Raw genomic sequence first — 20,584 nt, forward strand, 5'->3', positions numbered from 1 at the left:
GATGCGGCACAAACACACGCGCGCACATCCGCACACGAACCCTCTTCCCGGCCATAAATGGCCATAAATGGGGCGCGGATCCCACCCCACTTGGAAACCCGCCTATCCTGGGGCGCACAGACTCGCGCGCGCACTCCCGGACGCGCCCCAGCCACAGACCCCTCGGCTCAGGGCGCACAGACACACACGCCCGCGTGCGCCCACGCACGCTCGACCACACGCAGGCCCTGTTCTCCGCCACAAACAGGCACGCGCAAGCGCGCGGACACACCGATCAACTCCCGGCGATAGGCCCACCCGGAACAAGGCGCACGGTGCGCGCACGCGCGGCCCCGAGATCCCGCCCCCTCCCGGCCTCGCCCGTCGGGGGCGGGGCGCGCTGGGCCGGGTCCTGCGGCACCGCCCGGGAAGCTGCGCGAGGCTGGGCGGTCGCCGCCACATCCTCCTCCTCCTCCCGGGCCGGGCGAGCGGAGCGGGTCCAGGGCTGAGCCGAGGGCTCCAAGGGCGCGGGCGGAGCGGGGCACGGAGCCATGGCGCACCAGACGGGCATCCACGGTGAGGGGGATGGTGGGCGGGCAGGGGGCCGAGGGTCTCCGCTCGCGGCTGCGCCCCCTCCCTGGCGCTCAGCCCCTCTCTCCTCCCTGGCACCAGCCTGGGGAAGCTTCCTGTTCTCTTTTGCAGTCGCGGGTCGACTGGGGTGGGCACATCTGGGGGCGTGCGACTTACTGTGCATGGTTAGGAGTGGGTGTACATATAGGTACACAGCTGGAGTGGAAATATCTGTGTGCCCATCTGGGGGTGGATGTGCCTGTGTGTACCCATCTATATATTTTTGTTCCTTTCTGGGGGTGGGGGTACTGGATGTGCACATCTGGGGGAGTGTGCACGCATGTGCACTTGTGTGTACAGTCCTGTGTTTGCACATCTAGATGTGACTGCTTGTGTATGTCTAGGGTCATTCATGCACATGCACTAATAGCTGATTGAATGACCACTGTCGCATGGAACCATCTTCAGGCATCAGTGTTTTGTGACTATGTGCACATGTCTGTGGGTGTGTGTGTGTGTGTGCACAGTTTGGGTACATCTCAGTGTGCATTTGTTACCACGGATGCATGTGTCAGATGTGTCTGTGTTTGGCTTCTGTAGGTTTGTGGCTGTGTGAGCAGTGGTCCCTGACCTTTGGCTCCTCCCAGGACCCTCACACATTTGAGCAAGCTAGACTAGGGAAAACCGGGGCCAGGGCCCTCAAAGCGGGATCGGGAGAGTTGCCAATCTGACCTTGACCTCTGACCTCCCTACCATTTTCCACTCTGATCTTCTGAGTCTGCTCCAGCCAGGGTTGGAAGGTCCCAGCTCCAGGATAGAGGAAGAAAAGAGGGTCCACATATGGGGTTTGTGAGGGAGGGTCCTGGCTTTAGAGACTCCAGGCCAACACCCCCTACCCTAAGCTTCTCCAGCCTAGAGCATCACCCCCTCCCCAGGAGCCAGGTGTCCTAACCCTACCCCGGTCTGAGTGTCCCCCCTCTGTCACTGGCTTGGGAAGACTGCCTAGCCTGTGGGAAAGGCCCAGGCTGCTTGCCCAGACAGCCGACAGCCTGGTGGTTTGGCCATCAGCCACTCCTCCCACCACACCAGGATCCCCAGCCCGGAGACACCACCCCCATCGACCAGCCCGACTGCCTGGATCTCAGCTTGGCTTGTGGTCGTAGTGGCTGCTTGGTGGCCAGACCAGCTAGAGGGTTTCCCTGGCCCCGCCCCACAGGACCAGAGAAGGCAGGGGTCTGGGTCAGGGCCAGCCTCCTGCCAGTGGGCCAGCCTCTGCTGGAGGGGCTGGAGGGTGGCTTCGTGACTCAGCCCCACAGAAGGGAACAGATGCCCCCTGGACCTGCCCTTTCCTTCCCCTTTGTCTGGTCACTGCTGCTGCCTCCATCTGAGAATGGATCGGAAGTCAGGGCCCCTCCTCCCTGCTCAGGACTGACAGGTCCTGTGGCCAAGGCCCTGCCTCACACCTTCATTTCCCATGTGGTGAGACAGGCCTGCCTAGGGGGTCACTGGGGACTGGGCCATCCCCAGCCCTCCTGCCTATGAGCAGCCCACTCCTTCCCATTTCTGGCCCGGGGAGGTGGCAGGTGAGATCGAATGCCCTGGATGCCCAGATGCCAGCCCAGTCGTGGCCATGAGTGTGGATCTGTTGACCTCAGAGCAGGGAAGGGGTGGGGGGGGGGGACTTGTAACTTGAGGCTTACCAGGGTGGAGGGTGGGCAGGGCAGCAGAGGCGGGGGCAGGGAGGTGGGAGAGCATGAATCTTTGATGATAGAGGCTCAGGTGTCCCAGGCCTGGCCTCTGGATTATTGATGGTGGCTGAGGAGTCATGGAGGGGGATGTCTCTTCCACTACTGGGGTGTCACTCTGTCCTAGTAACTCTAGAAGGGGCGTGGCAGCCTCCCTTAGGGGAGCTTCTTGGCTTTACCTCCCAGAAGGTCTGAGCAGGTGGAAAGGTGCCATCATTAAAGTAATAAAATTTAACAATTGTTATTCGTAGAGGCCCCATTACTGAGCATTTTTTTCCATTTACTCCTCAGCATGGCTCTCTACAGCTTGGGAGTATTAGCTCCACAGTATGGATGAGTTTGAGGCTCAGCAAGGTCAGAGGTCACACACAGCTGTGGGAAAGATGGAGACCCAGAGGCCAGGCTTTACCTCGGCGACCTGCTTGTGGGGTCTGCTGATAGGCAGCTCTGTCCTGGCCCAGTGGGGTTGTGTCTCCATACCATGGTCACTTGGTTGGGACCCCGCTCGCCCAGCAGCCATGGAGGGTGGTATACAGCCTGAGGTCTCAGGCTCAGAGTCACCCTGCCTGACGGGCCCCTGAGGACATGACCTGAGTTTGTTTTCCTAATCCCCCCCCCCACCCCCCCCCAAGCTGCCCAGTCTGGGCCCTATAAATATTCTCTGACCTCAGCCCTCCAGCTGTGTTCCTGCAGAATTCTCCTGACCCCTGGGTAGCCTCAAGGTCATGCTGGCCTGGCCCTGCACACCCAGAGACCCAAGTCGGGCCCTTCCCCAATTGGACTTTGGTTTCTGCGTCTAAACCACTGCTGTGGTTTAGATCTGTGACGTCCCTGGTCCTCACCTCTGCCCGTGGGATCCTGGGTCATTGGATGTCACCTTCCAGGTCTGTGACACGAGGACCAAGACGGTCTGTTCTGAAGAGTTCCTGATTGCCACTCCTCGTCTGGAAGCCTTCTGGATGGCCTTAGGGCTGGGGCCTTGTTGCCCCTGGCAGGGCTGGGCGTGGGCTGGGCTTGGGCTGGGCTCCTGGCCTCTCAGGGTGAGGCACCTGGTTGACGGGCTGGGGCCGGGTGTACAGGCCTGTGTGTTTGTTACTCCGGGACCGTGTCTGTGTGTGTGTTGGAGTGTCTAAATGTGTGTGTCCACTATGTTTGACCAAATGAGTGGGTTTTCACGTGTGAGGGTGTTTGCATTTCTACTCCACTCTGTTACATACGGGTTTATTTGTTACATTCACACATGGTGGACTGAGTAGGTATCCGATGACATACACAACAGGTGATGCACGTGTGCCCGTGTGTGTGTGTGTGTTCATGGACATAGTGGTCAGTGCACAGTGGGGGCATTTGCTCACCTATTTCTGTGTTTGTGGATATGACGGAGAGTGTCACAGGCCAGTTCAGTGCTGGGCCTTCCTAGGGGGCAAGGGACAGGAGGGGGCCATTCGCTCTGGTGGGCCTGGCCTGTCCAGAGCCCCCCCCTTCCTTAAGTGGGCTGGCCCATCCCCGCCTCCCCTGTCACCAGAGCTGTCTCAGCCAGCAGGCCACACTGCTGGCTAAATTTGGGAGCTTCTGTTCATGGGCCGTGTCAGGTTCCCAGTCACATGGGGGGCCCTATTTAACCCGGCTCCCAGCTCCACCAGCAGACCCCACAGGACGGAGCGGGCCCTGAACGTGTCCCAGTCCACCCTGCTCACGCTTCCCGCTCATCCCTCACCATGTTTCTTGTTCTCGTAGCCACCGAGGAGCTGAAGGAATTCTTCGCCAAGGCTCGGGCCGGCTCTGTCCGGCTCATCAAAGTCGTCATTGAGGATGGTGAGTGCCCCCTACTACCCCCTTTGACGAGCTAGGGCATAAGCCGGCAGCTGGACCCTGCTGCTTCTCTGGGAGCTGCTTGGACCTTGGCCTCCAGCCCCTTCAGGACCTCACTTTCTCCATCTGGGGACGGGAGGGGCGTTGTAGGAGAGCAGCGGAGGTGGGCATGATCATTGGCCCTGTTACACAGAACAGGTGTCACAAGCTGAGGAGACAGCAAGGAGAGCCCTGCCTGGGGTCCTGTCCAGCTCCCCAGAGGCTATGTAGGGGTCAGAGGCCCAGTCGGGATGCTGGGCTGGGCGTGGGGGCAGGGGACCAGTGAGGCCAGGCACTGCCCCATGTGGTGAGTGCCACTCACCTCCCTCTGTGATCAGTAGGCTGGCCTGGCTTGGCTGCTGGCCGGGGGGAGTCCCAAGGAGAAGCCCGGGGCCCTGCCCTTGGGAAGTGCCCCTGCAACAGGGCAAGGGGCCTCGTGCCCAGCTTGCTTTGAGAGCATGACTGGGGGATTCCAGGCTTGGCCAGGCCTTGGCCTGGACGCTGGGAACCCGAGGCTTGCAGAGGGTGGGTGCTCAGCATATAGGGGTTGCGGGTGGGTGAGCTTGAGCTGAGGCCTGAAGTGGGGGGAGACTTTGAGGAGGTAGTGGACTAGACTGAGGCTTGGTGGCAATACCTCTGCCTTCCCTTCATGCTGAGGCGTGGTCCCTGGAGGTGAGGGGGAGAGACACTGGGAGTGGGCTGGGCCCCCCACGAATCCTTCCAGTCCTCCGTAGCCAGCGGTTGTGGGCCCTTTGGAGGGCCCCCTAAATGGGCTTAGTTCCCACTTTTGACTCATTGAATTGGTGCAAAGCAGGGTCTGCCCAGACCCAGAATTCACCCCAGGCTTCAGTGCCAGAGCTGTGCTGGGTTTTGTCTGGGGTCCCCAAGTTCAGATGCCTTCAGAGGCTGGGTCAGGGTCACTATGGTAGGTCAAGAGGAAAGGCTTCCTGGGGTGACAGGCCACAAGCCCCCTGCTCCCCAAAGGGATAGACTCATTGGCCCTAGTCCTCAGCCTCCCTGTTGCCTCCCAGACAGGACGTACGTGCAGGTGTTTAGCAGGAGGGATCTCAGGGTGGGCTCTTAGCTCCGTTATGCATTGTGGTTGCTGGGGCACCTGGGAGTCCCCAGGAAGGTTCAGGCCCCCTGATAGGCGGCCACTGCCCACCTCCTACCGAGTGCAGCTTGAGCACTTTCTAGAGAATCTGTCCATCCCACTTCTTATGTAAACTTCCCATTTTGAAAATGTTGGCAACAAATTAAACAGTGTTGGTAGTGCTGTTGGGCCGACTGTGCCTGCTGGTTTTCACCCTTGATCCCATCTGAATTCTGGGAGGATCGGTGAGGAGGCCAAGACCTGCAAAGAAGCTTCTGGGCTGGTGGGCCTGACGTGCTTGGGCTCCAGACAGCTGGGCCCCTTGCCCTCATGAGGAGGGCCTGGTGGTCAGGTACCCCCTGGCCAGGCGGTGATCAGCCCATGCCTGTGCACGCCTGGGCTGGTGTTTGGTGCCCCGCTAAGGCCCTGTGGGTGGATAGGTCAAATGTATGTCCAGCCTCAATGGCCCATTCGGCCAATGCGCACCAGCCAGGGAGGTGGCCAGCCTATCGGCCCCAGGCGCTAAGAGGTTTGTGACTTTTTGGGGAGGGGACTACAACTGGCTGGTGGCAGCAGGGTACGGTTTGTACGGTGTCTGGGAGGAGCCCCCGTTCTCCCTCTTTGCTCCCGCAGCTCCCTGTGGCCTGAGGCTGGACCCCCCACCTCCCTCAGCACAGTTGTTCTGAGAAGGGTGGGCTGGGGCTTGTGCGGGAGCCTCAGGCTAAGGGAGGAGGCGCAGGAGGTGGTACCGTGCGCCGAGGAGCTGGCGGGATGGGTCTGAGCGTGCAGGTGTTTGTGAGGGGACCACGTTGTTGGTGGCCGTGGGCAACACGGCTGCGTGTCTCCTCGTGCTTGCCGGTGTTCGGTCATCTGCAGGTGCGTTCTCGGGACCCTTCCGTGTGTGCGTGTGCGTGCATTCGTATAGCTGGCGGCGCTGTGGCCTCGTTCATTCGTTGGCTCACTCATGGATTCAGTCACGTCGCCTCCTCCTTCAGGGACTTGCGAGCTCCCGGGGAAGGTGGTGGAGTGGCCCGCAGATCTGAGCCCCCGCCGAGGAGGTCCGCAGTCCAAGGTGGGGACAGGAGATGGCTACTCCTCGGCTCACCCGGCCTCTGCCCCCAGAGCAGCTCGTGCTGGGTGCCTCGCGGGAGCTGATGGGCCGCTGGGACCAGGACTACGACAGGGCCGTGCTGCCTCTGCTGGACGCCCAGGAGCCTTGCTATCTGCTCTACCGCCTGGACTCGCAGAACGCCCAGGGCTTTGAGTGGCTCTTCCTCGCCTGGTCGCCTGACAATTCTCCCGTGAGTCCTGGGGACCCCTGCCCAGCCCCCCAGATCAGGGGAGAGGGGAAGCTGGGTCTGAGCAGGGGACCAAGGCCCTGCCCTGGGGATTCTGAGGGGAGAGACACCAGACCCGCCCCAGAGTCTGAGAGAGAGCAAGGCCCTGTGCTTGGAGCCTGGCTTCTCCCAGAGGCCCCCCCAGCCACCTCAGCCTGGTTCTGGGAGGCAGAGAGGTCGGGGTGGAGAGGGCTCCACCCCATCGCATCCTGGCCCTGTGCTGCGCCCTCTGCTGGGTATATGGGCACAAAGCCACAGCCCGGTCCCCACTCAGAGCCTCCTGCCTGCTCCTGGAGAGCCAGCCCTGCCTGGAGGGGTCTCACGGCTCAGCTCCTCCCCTCCAGGTGCGGCGGAAGATGCTGTATGCAGCCACACGGGCCACAGTGAAGAAGGAGTTTGGGGGCGGCCACATCAAGGATGAGCTCTTTGGGACCGTGAAGGTAGGCCCCCTAGGCCAGACTCCACCAGGCCGGAATCACAGGCCCACAGAGGGTGGGATGTTATGCAGAGTCCCACAGGAAGTGGGTGCCAGGAGTGGGGAGGCGTGGGGAGGGCTGGGAGAGTCCAGGGGCTTCCAGCTGGGGTGCTCAGTGGGCTTCTGCCAGCCCACCCCACGGTGCCCATTTATGCTTCTGCATCTACCGGCCAGGACGACCTCTCCTTTGCTGGGTACCAGAAGCACCTGTCGTCCTGTGCGGCGCCCGCCCCGCTGACCTCGGCTGAGAGAGAGCTTCAGCAGATCCGTATTAATGAGGTAGGTGCGCCAGACCGGGTGGGCGGAAGTCCTGGCCTGAGGCCCTCCGGGTCCCATGAGGCCCAGGTGGCCGGTCTGTGCTCCGAGGGCTCTGGTCAGGCAGGTCAGGGCCTCCCTCACTCTTCACCCGCCCCCAGGTGAAGACAGAGATCAGTGTGGAGAGCAAGCACCAGACCCTGCAGGGCCTCACCTTCCCACTGCAGCCTGCAGCTCAGAGGGCGCTACAGCAGCTCAGACAGAAGACCATCAACTACATCCAACTGGTGAGTGGCCGTGTCCCCCCCCCCCCCCCCAGCACACTGTGCCACTGCCCTGCTCCTGCTCAGGCCCGGGGACGGGTGTGCGCCCGGCCCCGGGTCTGTGCCCTTCAGCTCCCCCGTGTACTTGCGGATCGCACTGGCCCCCGCCCCCTCCCCCTCCCCGTCCCTACCGGGTCCTGTTTGCCCCGTGCAGGGGACGCACAGGGTTCCCCTGCCTTGCCCAGTCCTTGCTCACATGCAGGGACATCTGTGAGATCCTGTCCCTCACCATGCCCTCCTCACTGCACACACATACTCACCCTGGAGTTCGTGCTGACCCCTCAGACCTGAGCCCCTGTCTGTCCGAGACGCCCTCTGCAGCCCCCCTGGCTGCCCCCTGTCCTTGGGCAGGGCCTCTTGGCCCAGTGGCCAGGCTTCCCCCTTTCTTTGTTTCTTTCTTTTCTTTTTTTTAAAGATTTATTTATTTATTAGAGAGAGAGCACGAGCTGGTGGGGAGGGGCAGAGGAAGAGGGAGAGAGAAAATCTTAAGCAGACTCCCCACTGAGTGTGAAGCCTGACCCGGGGCTCGGTCCCACGACCCTGAGATCATGACCTGAGCTGAAATCAGAAGTTGGATGCTTAACGCACCCCTGCCCTTTCTTTTGTTCTTCCTTTTTTTTTTAAAGTAAGCTCTACACCCAACGTGGGGCTTGAACTCAAGACCCTCAGATCAAGAGTCACATGCTCCACTGACTGAGCCAGCCGGGCGCCCCGTGCATCCCCCTACCAAGCAGAATGGCTCCTTCCTTCTGAGGCGGGTCCCCCCCCAGAAGCCTCATCCTTGAGGATGGGCCAGCCTGGCAGTGGGGCCTGCCTCAGGTCGAGGCTCTCCCCGCTGTCCTGTCCACTGCCCTTGGTGGGGCTTCCTCCTCTAGTGGAGCTTCAAAGGGGCAGAGGTCGGAGCCCACGTGTGACCTCTTCATAGGGACCCCTGTGGTGGGATGGCCACTGGGGTGGGGAGTCCTGAGAGAGGGAGACCACAAACAGCCTCCACCCTGGCTCCTGCCTGTCCCCTCGGGGACTTCCTGTTCGCCAGGGTGGCCCAGGCCCTCCCCCCACTCATGTTCTCGTCTCCCCTTGCCCTGGGCAGAAGCTGGACCTGGAGCGGGAGACGATCGAGCTGGTGCACACGGAGCCCACAGAGGTGGCCCAGTTGCCTTCAAGGGTTCCCCGAGATGCTGCCCGCTACCACTTCTTCCTCTACAAGCATACCCATGAGGGTGACCCCCTCGAGTCTGTGGGTGAGTGGCCACAGCAAGGCTCCCACGCCTGTGTCTGGACAGGAGCTGGGTAGCCTTGCTGCAGGGGGCGTGGGTGGGTCAGCAGGTCTCCCAGCCTCAGCTCACCGCCCCCACTCCCCCGCCCACAGTGTTCATCTACTCGATGCCCGGATACAAGTGCAGCATCAAGGAGCGCATGCTCTATTCCAGCTGCAAGAGTCGCCTCCTCGACTCTGTGGAGCAGGACTTCCAGCTGGAGATCTCCAAGAAGGTGGGTGCCCATTCCCCAGAGCCTCAGCGCCCAGGGGCCAGTACCACCAGCCTCCAGCTGGGGCACTGGAGTCCGAGGCAGTGGCGAGGCAGGGGTTATTGGTTCTGTGTCACATGGATGAGCATGGGGCCAGCTGACTGGTGGCGTAAACAAGCCCCAGCCTTGGCCACCCATGATCCTCCTCTCCCTGGGTCTGAAGGCAGGGAGGGGGTCACCAAAGCGTGCAGGGCAGCAGACCCAACTCTGTGTTCCTGGGGATGGCATTCCAGGTGGGGATCTGGGAGAAGACCCCAGGGCTAGAGTGTGAGAGGTCGAGGGGGTGCCCCGGGAGTGGGGGTGACCCAGGGTGGTTTGTGTCGGGGCCCCCCACCAGACCACTGCCTTGCCCCATGCAGATTGAGATTGGCGATGGGGCGGAGCTGACAGCCGAGTTCCTCTACGACGAGGTGCACCCCAAACAACATGCCTTCAAGCAGGCCTTCGCCAAGCCCAAGGGCCCAGGGGGCAAGCGGGGCCACAAACGCCTCATCCGTGGCCCCAGCGAGAATGGGGATGACAGCTAGGTGGCCGGACCTGAGCTGTGCCGGCACGTGGACCGTGGGGCTCTGCGCCCGACTACTCCTGGCCACCTGCCTCCTTCCCAGCCTGGGCTCCGGGGGGGGGGGGGGGTTGCTTCCTGTGGGGCAGGAGGGCTGGTGACAGAACATTCTTGCAGCTTCCAAGGGCCACCGGGCTGGCATTTTGTGACCTTCCCCCTGTTGCTGTCCTTGCCTCTCACCTATGTGCCCAAGGGGTCTGGGGACCCCGCCTGGCTGGCTCAAGGGGGCTGGGTAGGGAGCCGGGAAGAATGAGCTTGGCCCCCAGGGGAACTGAGACTAGGGTCCTAGCACAGCCCCAAAGCCTTTGGCCACAGGGGTGGGTTCAGTCAGGGCTGGGATAGGGGGTCACTGAAGGATAAGATGGTTGAATGCTGTATTTTTTAAAGAATAAAATATTTTTAAATCAACACCTGAGTCTGGCCCTGAGGAATCACCTCTGGCACTGGGAATTGGGAAACTGTGTATATAAGTGCCCCCCCTCAACTCGGAAGGGGCCCGTCAGCCTGCTAGGTGGGGCTGCAGCACCCCTGGCTACAGGAATGTGGGAGAGAGAGAGAGAGAGTGTGTGTACACACAAGCCTCACACGGGTCTCCTTGTTGATGGGAGCTCAGCCCGAGAGGCAGGCACACCTTCGCCATGATAGGGGGCATCTGGGCGTATTCATTTCCTACAGCCGCTGTAACAAAGTACCAAACATAGCGGCTTAAACCCACACTAATTTACTGTCTTAGTAGTTCTTGTAAATCTAAGGCTAAAGTCTGACAGGGCTGACATCCAGCTGTTGGCAGGACTTGTTCCTTCTGGAGGCCTCAGGGGCGAGTCTGTTATCTTACCTTCTCCAGCTTGAAAGGCTGCCCACATTCCTTTGCTCATGGCCCCGACTCCCTCTTCAAAGCCGGAGAGGTAGCGTCTTCTCTGTGATTCTGCTTCCTTCTGCTTCCCGGTCACATGGCCTCCCTCTGTAGTCAGATCCTCCTCTGCCTCTGTCTTCTAAGGATGCTTGTGATTATATTCACTTCCCCACTTTCCAGATACTCTCCCCACCTCAGGATCCTTCACTTAATCCCACCTGCAAGGCCCCTTTTGTCCTGTATAGGAACGTATCCACAGGTTTGGGGATTAGGCCGTGGATCTCCTTGGGGCATTCTTCAGCCTGCCACACTGGGTCTGCTCTGCCCGCTGGGGTTCCTGGACCCTTTGGGGCTGAGGTGTAGACCTTGGACCTCTAATCTGTGTGTATGCGTGCAGACCTGAGCTCTGTCAGTTCGTTGCTCCTCTCTGCTACTTTTGTTCCTGCCCCCGAGGGTCTGGCTCCCTGGTCCCTGGGAACTCTAGGAGAGTCTCCTTTAGGCTCAGGGATTCGGCAGGAGCCAGAACTTCAGCCCATGCCTCTGGGAAGGGGGTGAGAGGCCCCTCCTATCCCAGGTGGGAGGTGTGCAGGGGTGGGGGCATGAAGGGTCATTGGCTGGGATTCAGCTGCTGAGTGGGCACGGTCTTTCTCTTGGGAGCATATCTTGGGCTGGGGCTCCAGGGAGTGTCCCATCCCCGGGGCCTTTCGCACTCCCTACTCAAGACCCTAGAATTATAGAAAGGAGAGCTGGAACCCTAGCTAGGACCCAGAGAAGGAGGCCTATCCTTGCCCACCCCAAACGCTGGTTCCCAGGTGGGCAGGAAGACAGTGGCATTGCCCCCCTCACACTGCTGAAGCCCTGGGCCTATGTACCAGCTGGATGCCTGGCAGCCTGGAGCCTGCCTGCCATGACAGCCACCCAGAAGTGGGCATGGAGAAGCAGGGGTGAGGAGGTGTCCAGCCCTGCCTCCTCCCAGCAGAAGCTCTATTTGTTCATTCATTCATTCATCCAGCCATCATTCAGAGACATTCTCTTTGCCCAGAGCTGAGTGCTGGAGACTCATGGACTCAGTAAATATTGAGCACCTATGATATTCTGGGCACTGTGCTGGACCGTGTGTATACAGACAAAAAACTCTTGCCATTGAGAAGCAGAAATTGCAGGGCGCCTGGGTGGCTCAGTCGGTTAAGTGTCTGCCTTCGGCTCAGGTCATGATCTCAGAGTCCTGGGATCGAGCCCCACATCAGGCTCCCTGCTCAGTGAGGAGTCTGCTTCTCCCTCTCCCTCTGCCCCTCTCCCTGCTTGTGCTCTCTCTCTCTCTGTATCTCTCTGTCTCAAATGAATAAATAAAAATCTTAAGAAAAGAAGCAGACATTCCAGCAGGGGAATAGGATAATATACGATAGACCATGGAAAATCAATGATATGTTAGCAGGTAAAAAGTTAAGACAATGAAAAGCAGCAGGTAAAGGCGCTGAGTAGTGTCAGATCTAGGGTGAGAGGTTTAAAAGGTCAGGGAAGGCCTCCAGAGGGTCATGTGTGAGCCAAGATATAAAGGAGGCAATGGAGGGGGCCAAGTGAATAGGAAAAGAGTTCCCAGGCAGAGCAAACAGTAAGTCCAAAGGCCCTGGGGCAGGAGACTGCTTGGAAGTATTCAAGCCCCAGCCAAGGAGGCCAGTGTGGCTGGAGATTGGTCAGGGAGGCCATGGGAGGGCAGATCTCATTGGACCTTGTTGGCCATGATGTGGACTGTGCCTTGGATTCCAGAAAGGGCCAGGAAGGAGTCTGAGCCAAGGAAGGGCCTAGTGTGACTTAGGGGCGCAATATGAATAGGCTGTGGAGTGTGAGCGCAGAAGCAGGGCAACCCGTGGGGCGGCGGTGACTGCACTGATCCAGGCGAGAGATGAGGACGGCTCAGGCCAGCCTGGTGAATGTGGAGATGGTAGGCAACGGGCAGATTCTGAAGCTGGAGCCAACGGGACTTGCCGTGGGCCCAGGTCACCCTGAGGCTTTGGGCCTGAGTCACCTGTTAGGATCAGCTCAGTCAGAGGGAGCGTGGCAAGAGCCGTCCCAGCTGGCCCGGCCATGGGGCAGGTGCTCTGACGGGGGCCCCCCGGCACACTGGGCACGCGGAAGAGGAGGCCCTGCCCCTGGAGGAAGTGGCAGGCTGCGGTGGAGGCAGGTGCAGCCAAGGTGAGGCCCATGCTGCTCCACCCCCGGGTGTGCCAGGCCCCCCCGGAGCCCTGGGGACAGGACCAAGGGGGCAGGAATGAGCAGGTGTGGGAGCCACTGGCCCAAGAGAGCTCCCTTTGGGGCAGGGGCCAAGGGGCTGAGGTGTGAGGGTGCCAGTCCTCTTGGGACAGGGAGCGCCCTGGCAGGGGTGTCAGCATGCCCAGCCCACATCCGGTACTGCCCCCAATCCCAGTCCCTCACTGACCTGAGCCTGGGCTCTGGGCCTGTTCCTCCCCAGACTGTCCCTGACGCCAGGTGTGAGGCGCACTGTTAGGCTGGGGTGGGGGTGGTGGGGGAATGGAAAGAGGAAGGATTGAAGGGGCTGTCTGCCAACTGCCTATGCAAATGGCTTCTGACTCAGTGCACCTCCCAACCCTCGCTCGGGCCCGGAGGGAGCGAGGGAGGGGACTACTAGGTTTTTTCTTAATTCTCATTTCCTCTGTTCTCTGAGCCGATGAGGGAAGGGGCTGTGAGCTCTAAGCATCCTTTCCTGTAGCCGCTGCCCAGTCTGCCAGCCAGACCCTCTGGAGAAGCCCCCGCCCCCTGTCATGGTAAGACAGCAGCAGCCCTCAGCCACCCAGGGAAGGGGGCAGTGGGAAGTGGTGGTGGGGGGCGGTTGGTGGCCGCAGACAACAGTGAAAGGGCTGTCCCTGACATGGCCCTGAGGACCCTCACTGAACCCGGAAGACATCAAAGCAGAAGCCTTTCTCTGAGCAATGAGACCAGAACCCATTGTGTGGCTGGGGAGGCTGAGGCCTGGGGCTTTGCTCAGTGGTGGTGCTGGGGCGACAAGCCAGGTGGACGCCCGGGACTAGGTGCTGTCTGGCCCTGTGCTGCCCTCCCTGTCTGATCCGTTCTGACCTACAGTGGCTTGGGTGCTTGGTCTGGTAGAGGTAGAGGAGTTGGGAGAGCTGGGCAGTGCCCCCTCCCCCCCACCCCACCCCAGCCAGGGCCCTGGGTGGTACTCAGCCCAGACCCCAGCAGAAGACCCTTGTGCCTGCCTGGGACTTGGCCAGAGGCAGAGGGAGGCGTTGGGGGAGGCTGGTGGAGGACATGGAGGGCTTGTCAGGGCAGCTGGGCGGAAGGGAGCCAAGTGTCCCCTGGCTTGGGAGGAAAGAGAAGTGGCCCCTGAGGCAGAAAAAGGGAAGGTGGGGGAGAACCTGGTGGGCCTGCTGACTGCCAGCCTGGCTCTCCTGTCTGGCTGGGTTTTTTGTTTTTTTTTTTTTAAAGATTTTATTTATTTATTTGAGAGAGAGAATGAGAGACAGAGAGCATGAGAGGGAGGAGGGTCAGAGGGAGAAGCAGACTCCCTGCCGAGCAGGGAGCCCGATGCGGGACTTGATCCCGGGACTCCAGGATCATGACCCGAGCCGAAGGCAGTCGCTTAACCAACTGAGCCACCCAGGCGCCCTGGGGTTTGGTTTTGAGTGAAAGTTCTAGATCGTGAGTCTGGATTCCAGGTCTCAGGCGCAGCTCTGACTTGAAGGCTGGGTCCGAGACCCGAGTCTACGTTCTCCGTGAGCCTTAGACGGGGGTGGGCGCTGAGCAGAGGCAGGAGCCTCCCCGGGGAGGGCTGGAGAGAGGGGTGTGGGAGCCCTGCTGGGAGCCCCCAGGAAGTGGGGGCAGGTGGGGGCGGGGCTGGGGCTGTTCTCTCACAGGCCCGCAGGGCCCCTGCTGTGGTGCCCTGCACCCCCTGTCTCTCCTGGTGCAGGCCGCCGTGCTGGCCGTGGTCCTGGCCCCGGGCGCCCTGCCTCCCTTCCTGCCCTGTGAGCTCCAGCCCAACGGCCTGGTGGACTGCAACTGGCTGTTCCTCAAGTCTGTGCCCCGCTTCTCGGCGGCAGCGCCCCGCGGGAACATCACCAGCCTCTCCCTCTACTCCAACCGCATCCACCACCTCCGCAACTCTGACTTTGTCCACCTGTCCAGCCTGCGGCGTCTCAACCTCAAGTGGAACTGCCCCCCCGCCGGCCTCAGCCCCATGCACTTCCCCTGCCACATGACCATCGAGCCCAATACCTTCCTGGCCGTGCCCACCCTGGAGGACCTGAACCTGAGCTACAACAGCATCACCACCGTGCCCGCCCTGCCCAGTTCCCTCGTGTCCCTGTCCCTGAGCCGCACCAACATCCTGGTGCTGGACCCTGCCCACCTCGCAGGCCTGCACGCCCTGCGCTTCCTCTTCCTGGATGGCAACTGCTACTACAAGAACCCCTGCCGACGGGCCCTGCAGGTGGCCCCGGGCGCCCTCCTGGGCCTGGGCAACCTCACACACCTGTCGCTCAAGTACAACAACCTGACCGTGGTGCCCCGCCGCCTGCCCCCCAGCCTGGAGTACCTGCTCTTGTCCTACAACCACATCGTGACCCTGGCCCCCGATGACCTGGCCAATCTGACCGCCCTGCGCGTGCTTGACGTGGGCGGGAACTGTCGCCGCTGTGACCACGCCCGCAACCCCTGCAGGGAGTGCCCCCACGGCTTCCCCAAGCTGCACCCTGACACCTTCAGCCACCTGAGCCGCCTCGAAGGCCTGGTGTTGAAGGACAGCTCTCTCCACAGCCTGGACCCCAGGTGGTTCCACGGCCTGGGCAACCTCCTGGTGCTGGACCTGAGCGAAAACTTCCTGTACGGCTGCATCACCAAAACCACAGCCTTCCACGGCCTGGCCCGGCTGCGCAGACTCAACCTGTCCTTCAATTACCACAAGAAGGTGTCCTTCGCCCACCTGCGCCTGGCGCCCTCCTTCGGGAGCCTGCTGTCCCTGCGGGAGCTGGACATGCATGGCATCTTCTTCCGCTCGCTCAGCGAGACCACGCTCCGGCCGCTGGCCCACCTGCCCATGCTCCAGCGTCTGCATCTGCAGCTGAACTTCATCAACCAGGCCCAGCTCGGCATCTTCGGGGCCTTCCCGGGCCTGCGCTACGTGGACCTGTCGGACAACCGCATTAGCGGAGCTGCGGGGCGGGCGGCGGGGGCCACGGGGGCCACGGGGGAGGCGGGCGGGGCGGAGGAAGTCTGGCGGCCGTCCAGGGACCTGGCTGCGGGCCCACCGGGCACCCCGAGCTCTGAGGACTTCATGCCAAGCTGCGGGGCCCTCAACTTCACCTTGGACCTGTCGCGGAACAACGTAGTGACGATCCAGCCGGAGATGTTCGCCCGGCTCTCGCAGCTGCAGTGCCTGTGCCTGAGCCACAACAGCATCTCTCAGGCGGTCAACGGCTCACAGTTCGCGCCGCTGAGCAGCCTGCGCGTGCTGGACCTGTCCCACAACAAGCTGGACCTGTACCACGGGCGCTCCTTCACCGAGCTGCCGCGGCTGGAGGCCCTGGACCTCAGCTACAACAGCCAGCCCTTCGGCATGCGCGGCGTGGGCCACAACCTCAGCTTCGTGGCGCAGCTGCCGGCCCTGCGCTTCCTCAGCCTGGCGCACAACGCCATCCACAGCCGCGTGTCCCAGCAGCTCCGCAGCGCCTCGCTCTGGGCCCTGGACTTCAGCGGCAATGCCCTGAGCCAGATGTGGGCCGAGGGGGACCTCTACCTGCGCTTCTTCCAAGGCCTGAGGAGCCTGGTCCGGCTGGACCTGTCCCAGAATCGCCTGCACACCCTCCTGCCCCGCAACCTGGACAAGCTCCCCAAGGGCCTACGGCTGCTGCGTCTCCGTGACAACTACCTGGCTTTCTTCAACTGGACCAGCCTGGCCCTCCTCCCCATGCTGGAGGCCCTGGACCTGGCGGGGAACCAGCTGAAGGCCCTGAGCAACGGTAGCTTGCCGAACGGCACCCGGCTCCAGAGGCTGGACCTCAGCAGCAACAGCATCGGCTTCGTGGTCCCCGGCTTTTTCGCCCTGGCCACGAGGCTGCGAGAGCTCAACCTCAGCGCCAACGCCCTCAAGACGGTGGAGCCCTCCTGGTTTGGCCCCGTGGCAGGCGCCCTGAAAGTCCTCGACGTGACCGCCAACCCGCTGCACTGCGCCTGTGGGGCGGCCTTCGTGGACTTCTTGCTGGAGGTGCAGGCCGCGGTGCCCGGGCTGCCCAGCCACGTCCGCTGTGGCAGCCCCGGCCAGCTCCAGGGCCGCAGCATCTTCGAGCAGGACCTGCGCCTCTGCCTGGACGAGGCCCTCTCCTGGGACTGCTTCGGCCTCTCGCTGCTGGCCGTGGCCCTGAGCCTGGCCGTGCCCACGCTGCACCGCCTGTGTGGCTGGGACCTCTGGTACTGCTTCCACCTGTGCCTGGCCTGGCTGCCGCGGCACGGCCGACGGCGGGACGCCGCCGCCCTGCCCTACGATGCCTTCGTGGTCTTCGACAAGGCGCAGAGCTCGGTGGCCGACTGGGTGTACAACGAGCTGCGGGTGCAGCTGGAGGAGCGCCGCGGGCGCCGGGCGCTGCGCCTGTGCCTGGAGGAACGCGACTGGCTGCCCGGCAGAACGCTCTTCGAGAACCTGTGGGCCTCGGTGTACAGCAGCCGCAAGACGCTGTTCGTGCTGGCCCACACGGACCGCCTGGGCGGCCTCCTGCGCGCCAGCTTCCTGCTGGCCCAGCAGCGCCTGCTGGAGGACCGCAAGGACGTGGTGGTGCTGGTGATCCTGCGCCCGGATGCGCACCGCTCCCGCTACGTGCGCCTGCGTCAGCGCCTGTGCCGCCAGAGCGTCCTCCTGTGGCCCCAGCAGCCCCGCGGCCAGCGCGCCTTCTGGGCCCAGCTGGGCACCGCCCTGACCAGGGACAACCGCCACTTCTACAACCAGAACTTCTGCCGCGGCCCCACGACGGCCGAATAGCCCGGGCCTGCCCGCCCTGCCACGCCGCCGCCCGGCCTCCCCTGCTCCCATCCGGCATGCAGCAGGTGCTCACTAAGCAAACGCCCCTCGGAGGCCCAACGGCTAAGCCTGAGCTCACCGGAGGCGTGAGCGGGAGGCCAGAAGGGGGACTGCGCCGGCCTTTCCTGCCTGCAGTGAGGAGGGACGAGAGGTGATTCGGCAGAAATTGCCGAGCAGGAAAACGGGGGGCCCAGACACCGCAGGTCTGCAGGGCAGGAAAGCTGCTGAGGGCTGTTGTGTTGACGAGCATCTTCTCAGGGAGTCTGAGGAAGGTCCCTGAATGTGGTCTCGGTCCGTCACAGAGAGCAGGCTGGGTCTCCGGTCCCATCCAGGCCCCTCCTCACACGCCCTCCCCTCCCCATCCCAGGCCGCTCCAGGCAGCCCAGTGCAGGCTGGGTGGTATATTGGCCTCAAGATCTGCTCCCACACCCGCACGCCTGAAAATGCCTTGAGGGCAGAGAACTGGCAGGCCTGCTTCATTTCTGGCCCCCAGCAAAATCCTGAGAGGCAGCGGCCCTGCGGAGTGTTCGTTCCGGCGGGGGGGGGGGGAAGTTTTGTGCTGAGTTCAGGGGGGCGTTGGCGCCCTCTGGTGGTCATGCCTGTGCTGTGCCCTGGAGACTGGCCTGGGGCTGGGGAGAAGCCTCTGAGTAGCTCCCCGCGGCAGGGAGCTGGGAGCCACAGAAGATGCTAGAGTGGGCTCACAATCCGTCCGTTTCTGTCTTCATCTAGAATGGATACTGGGTGTCTCTGTTCTGACATCAAAGGGACACCTGGGTGAGACCCCACCTGGCTACAAAGGTGGGGCCCCTGCGTTTCGCCGCGGATTGCCCTTAGGTGGGAGACAGCCACATCTGATGAGGGTGGAGTACGTGTGTACATTTCTGGCTCTCATATCCAGTGTAGGGTTCCAGACACTGCTTGGAACACCAATGACCAGTGTTTGGAGACAGCCGAGTGTGTGGGGAGTTGTGGGTCACGTCAGGCCTAGAGCCTTGGAGGTTGCTTTGTCCTGGACTACTGCCTCACTGTCCCCACAACTGAACTTGCCCTCTGAGGAGCAGAAGAGACGTGTGCAGCCGGACAGCTGACACTGGGGCCTGGGGTAGCGGGAGAGTGGAACCAGCTTGGCTGGCTCAGGACAGTTGGGGGCCGGCCCAGCCACTCCAGGTCTCTGCGGTGGAAGGTGGGTGCTGGCCGAAGACTTGGCTATAACCTTACACAGCCTGACTGTGGGCAGCCCTGGGGTTTGAGGGGGAGCATAGCTGGGAGAGAAATGTAGGCCAACTTCCTCTTTCTGACTTGGGCACAGGGGCTCCTGTGGTAGGCTGGTGGCCCCTGTTATCTGCTTGCCTGACAGAAAGAGGGGCGCCTGGGTGGCTCAGTCGGTTAAGCGTCTGCCTTTGGTTCGGGTCATGATCTCAGGGTCCTGGGATCAAGTCCCGCGTCAGGCTCCTTGCTCAGCGGGAAGTCTGCTTCTCCCTCTGCCACTCCCCCTGCTTGTACTCTCTCTCTCTCTCTGACAAATAAATAAATAGAATTTTTAAAAAAAAAAAAAGGAAGAAAGACAGAAAGGTCTGATCCACCAGTTGGAAGTCCCACATGGGCTCTGTCCTGTCTTGAGAAGGCCTGTTAGCTTCTGGAGGAGCGGACCGAGGCAGGCATGGCCCCGCATACTTCCTTGGCCTGTGCCTGGGGAGAAAAGAAAACAAGAACTGTCTTTCGGCCAGGCTGGAGTCGGGAGGAAGCCCCTGCCGCACGGCTCGTGGGCTGATCTGGCCGCGTCTAGGAGCAGGAAGCAGGGCCTTATCCAGGGCCCCACAGTTTGCATGTGGGGAGCACCATCTGCCTGTCTCTCAGGACAGCTGAGTCGGCCCTCAGGCAGTTCTCAGATAGAATCCTCATGTACCCACCCACCCACTTATGCTCACAGTCCTGGTTCTTTTGGGGCTTCAGATTCAGAAGAGCATTTTCCGAAATTAAGCACGGGGTTATGGTAGGATGGTTGGCTTGGCTTAAGTGAGTCTGAGGGTCCATGGCCCTTGGTTCAACCTGCAGAAAAAAGATCTGCTGTCTACAGGATCAGAAGGGGCAGAGCTCCGTTATCCTGGGTGTTAGGCTCAGGTGGGGCTGGGGGAGAGGCGGCTGCCGCTGCACTGTGCTCAGGAAGGGCGCTCATGGTTGACTCCAGGCCCTCTCCTCCACGCTGCTGGACATCCTTGACCATGAGACTAGCGGCGACCTTGCCCCGCAAGGCTGGGGAAGAGTGGGACTCAGGTTGGGCTACCTGGGCTAACTATTGGCTCTGCCATTTGGATTATCTTGGGCAGGCGACCTCCTGTTTGGAGCCTCAGTTTGCTCATCTGTAAATGGGGGTGGCCAGGGTTACTCTGCCGGCTATTAAGAAGGCTTGGTGCTAATGCATGTGAAGGTCTGAGAAACTAGCAGCCCTCAGCCATCATTATTAGGTAAGGGGCTTCTGCGGAGGACAGCTAGCTGATGCGGCTTCGGTATTTTATCTCTGTAACGCAGAGACTGATCCTTCACCCAGAGCACTGAATGGGGTTCAGAGGCAGATGTGGTTGAATTAGAGGCACATGAAGCTCCGAGCGGGCCCCTGGGGTTGCCTCCTGTGCTTTTTGCCGTCGTGGGGGCAGTGAGTACTAGACAGACGTCTGGGCACAAGACTTAGGAAAACCTGATAGGAGGAAAACGTAAATGTAAGAAAATTCTCCCTGCTAAGATTAGAAACGACGACTCTCTCTTTTCCCTCAAGGATACTTTCATGCCCCAGGCATCTATATATTCTTGGCAAACTTCGATGACATCATACATTTCCATACTCAAGTCCTTATTATGATGAGGGAGCAGAAGGCTAGCTGAAGACAAAGCACAAGCTGACACCCTGCAACCTCCCTGCACCCCCCACTCCCGGGCAGGACAGGTGTGACACTCTTCCAGGAATCTCCCAACTA

At 61.4% G+C, this 20,584-nt stretch overlaps 1 protein-coding gene across 4 annotated transcripts; it reads left to right on the forward strand.

Annotated features, from left to right (window-relative positions):
• The first annotated feature begins 406 nt into the window (after positions 1-406).
• Positions 407-17,573, forward strand: LOC110584772 (twinfilin-2). 4 transcript variants are annotated; one of them, XM_021694919.1, is made up of 9 exons: positions 407-555; positions 4,032-4,109; positions 6,361-6,539; positions 6,920-7,015; positions 7,225-7,329; positions 7,467-7,592; positions 8,719-8,869; positions 8,998-9,119; positions 14,469-17,573. In XM_021694919.1, the coding sequence occupies exons 1-9, from the start codon at positions 531-533 to the stop codon at positions 17,571-17,573; spliced, it is 3,987 nt and encodes a 1,328-aa protein (XP_021550594.1). In that variant the 5' UTR covers positions 407-530. The 4 variants fall into 4 exon arrangements, with proteins under 4 accessions (XP_021550594.1, XP_044772868.1, XP_021550597.1 ...); XM_044916933.1 differs by lacking the exon at positions 14,469-17,573 and adding an exon at positions 9,515-10,096 and having other exon boundaries at positions 451-555; positions 7,225-7,335; XM_021694922.2 differs by lacking the exon at positions 14,469-17,573 and adding an exon at positions 9,515-10,096 and having other exon boundaries at positions 451-555.
• The last annotated feature ends 3,011 nt before the right edge of the window (positions 17,574-20,584 follow it).

This window comes from Neomonachus schauinslandi, chromosome 1 (assembly GCF_002201575.2).
Source record: "Neomonachus schauinslandi chromosome 1, ASM220157v2, whole genome shotgun sequence".
NCBI classification, from domain to species: Eukaryota; Metazoa; Chordata; class Mammalia; order Carnivora; family Phocidae; genus Neomonachus; species Neomonachus schauinslandi.

Excerpts from the sequence above, each read along its gene's own strand:
- LOC110584772 (XM_021694919.1), top strand. The coding sequence starts at position 531 with ATGGCGCACCAGACGGGCATCCACG. Across the intron at positions 6,540-6,919 it reads GGTCGCCTGACAATTCTCCC|GTGCGGCGGAAGATGCTGTA; the intron begins GTGAGTCCTGGG and ends CCTCCCCTCCAG. Across the intron at positions 7,016-7,224 it reads AGCTCTTTGGGACCGTGAAG|GACGACCTCTCCTTTGCTGG; the intron begins GTAGGCCCCCTA and ends TCTACCGGCCAG.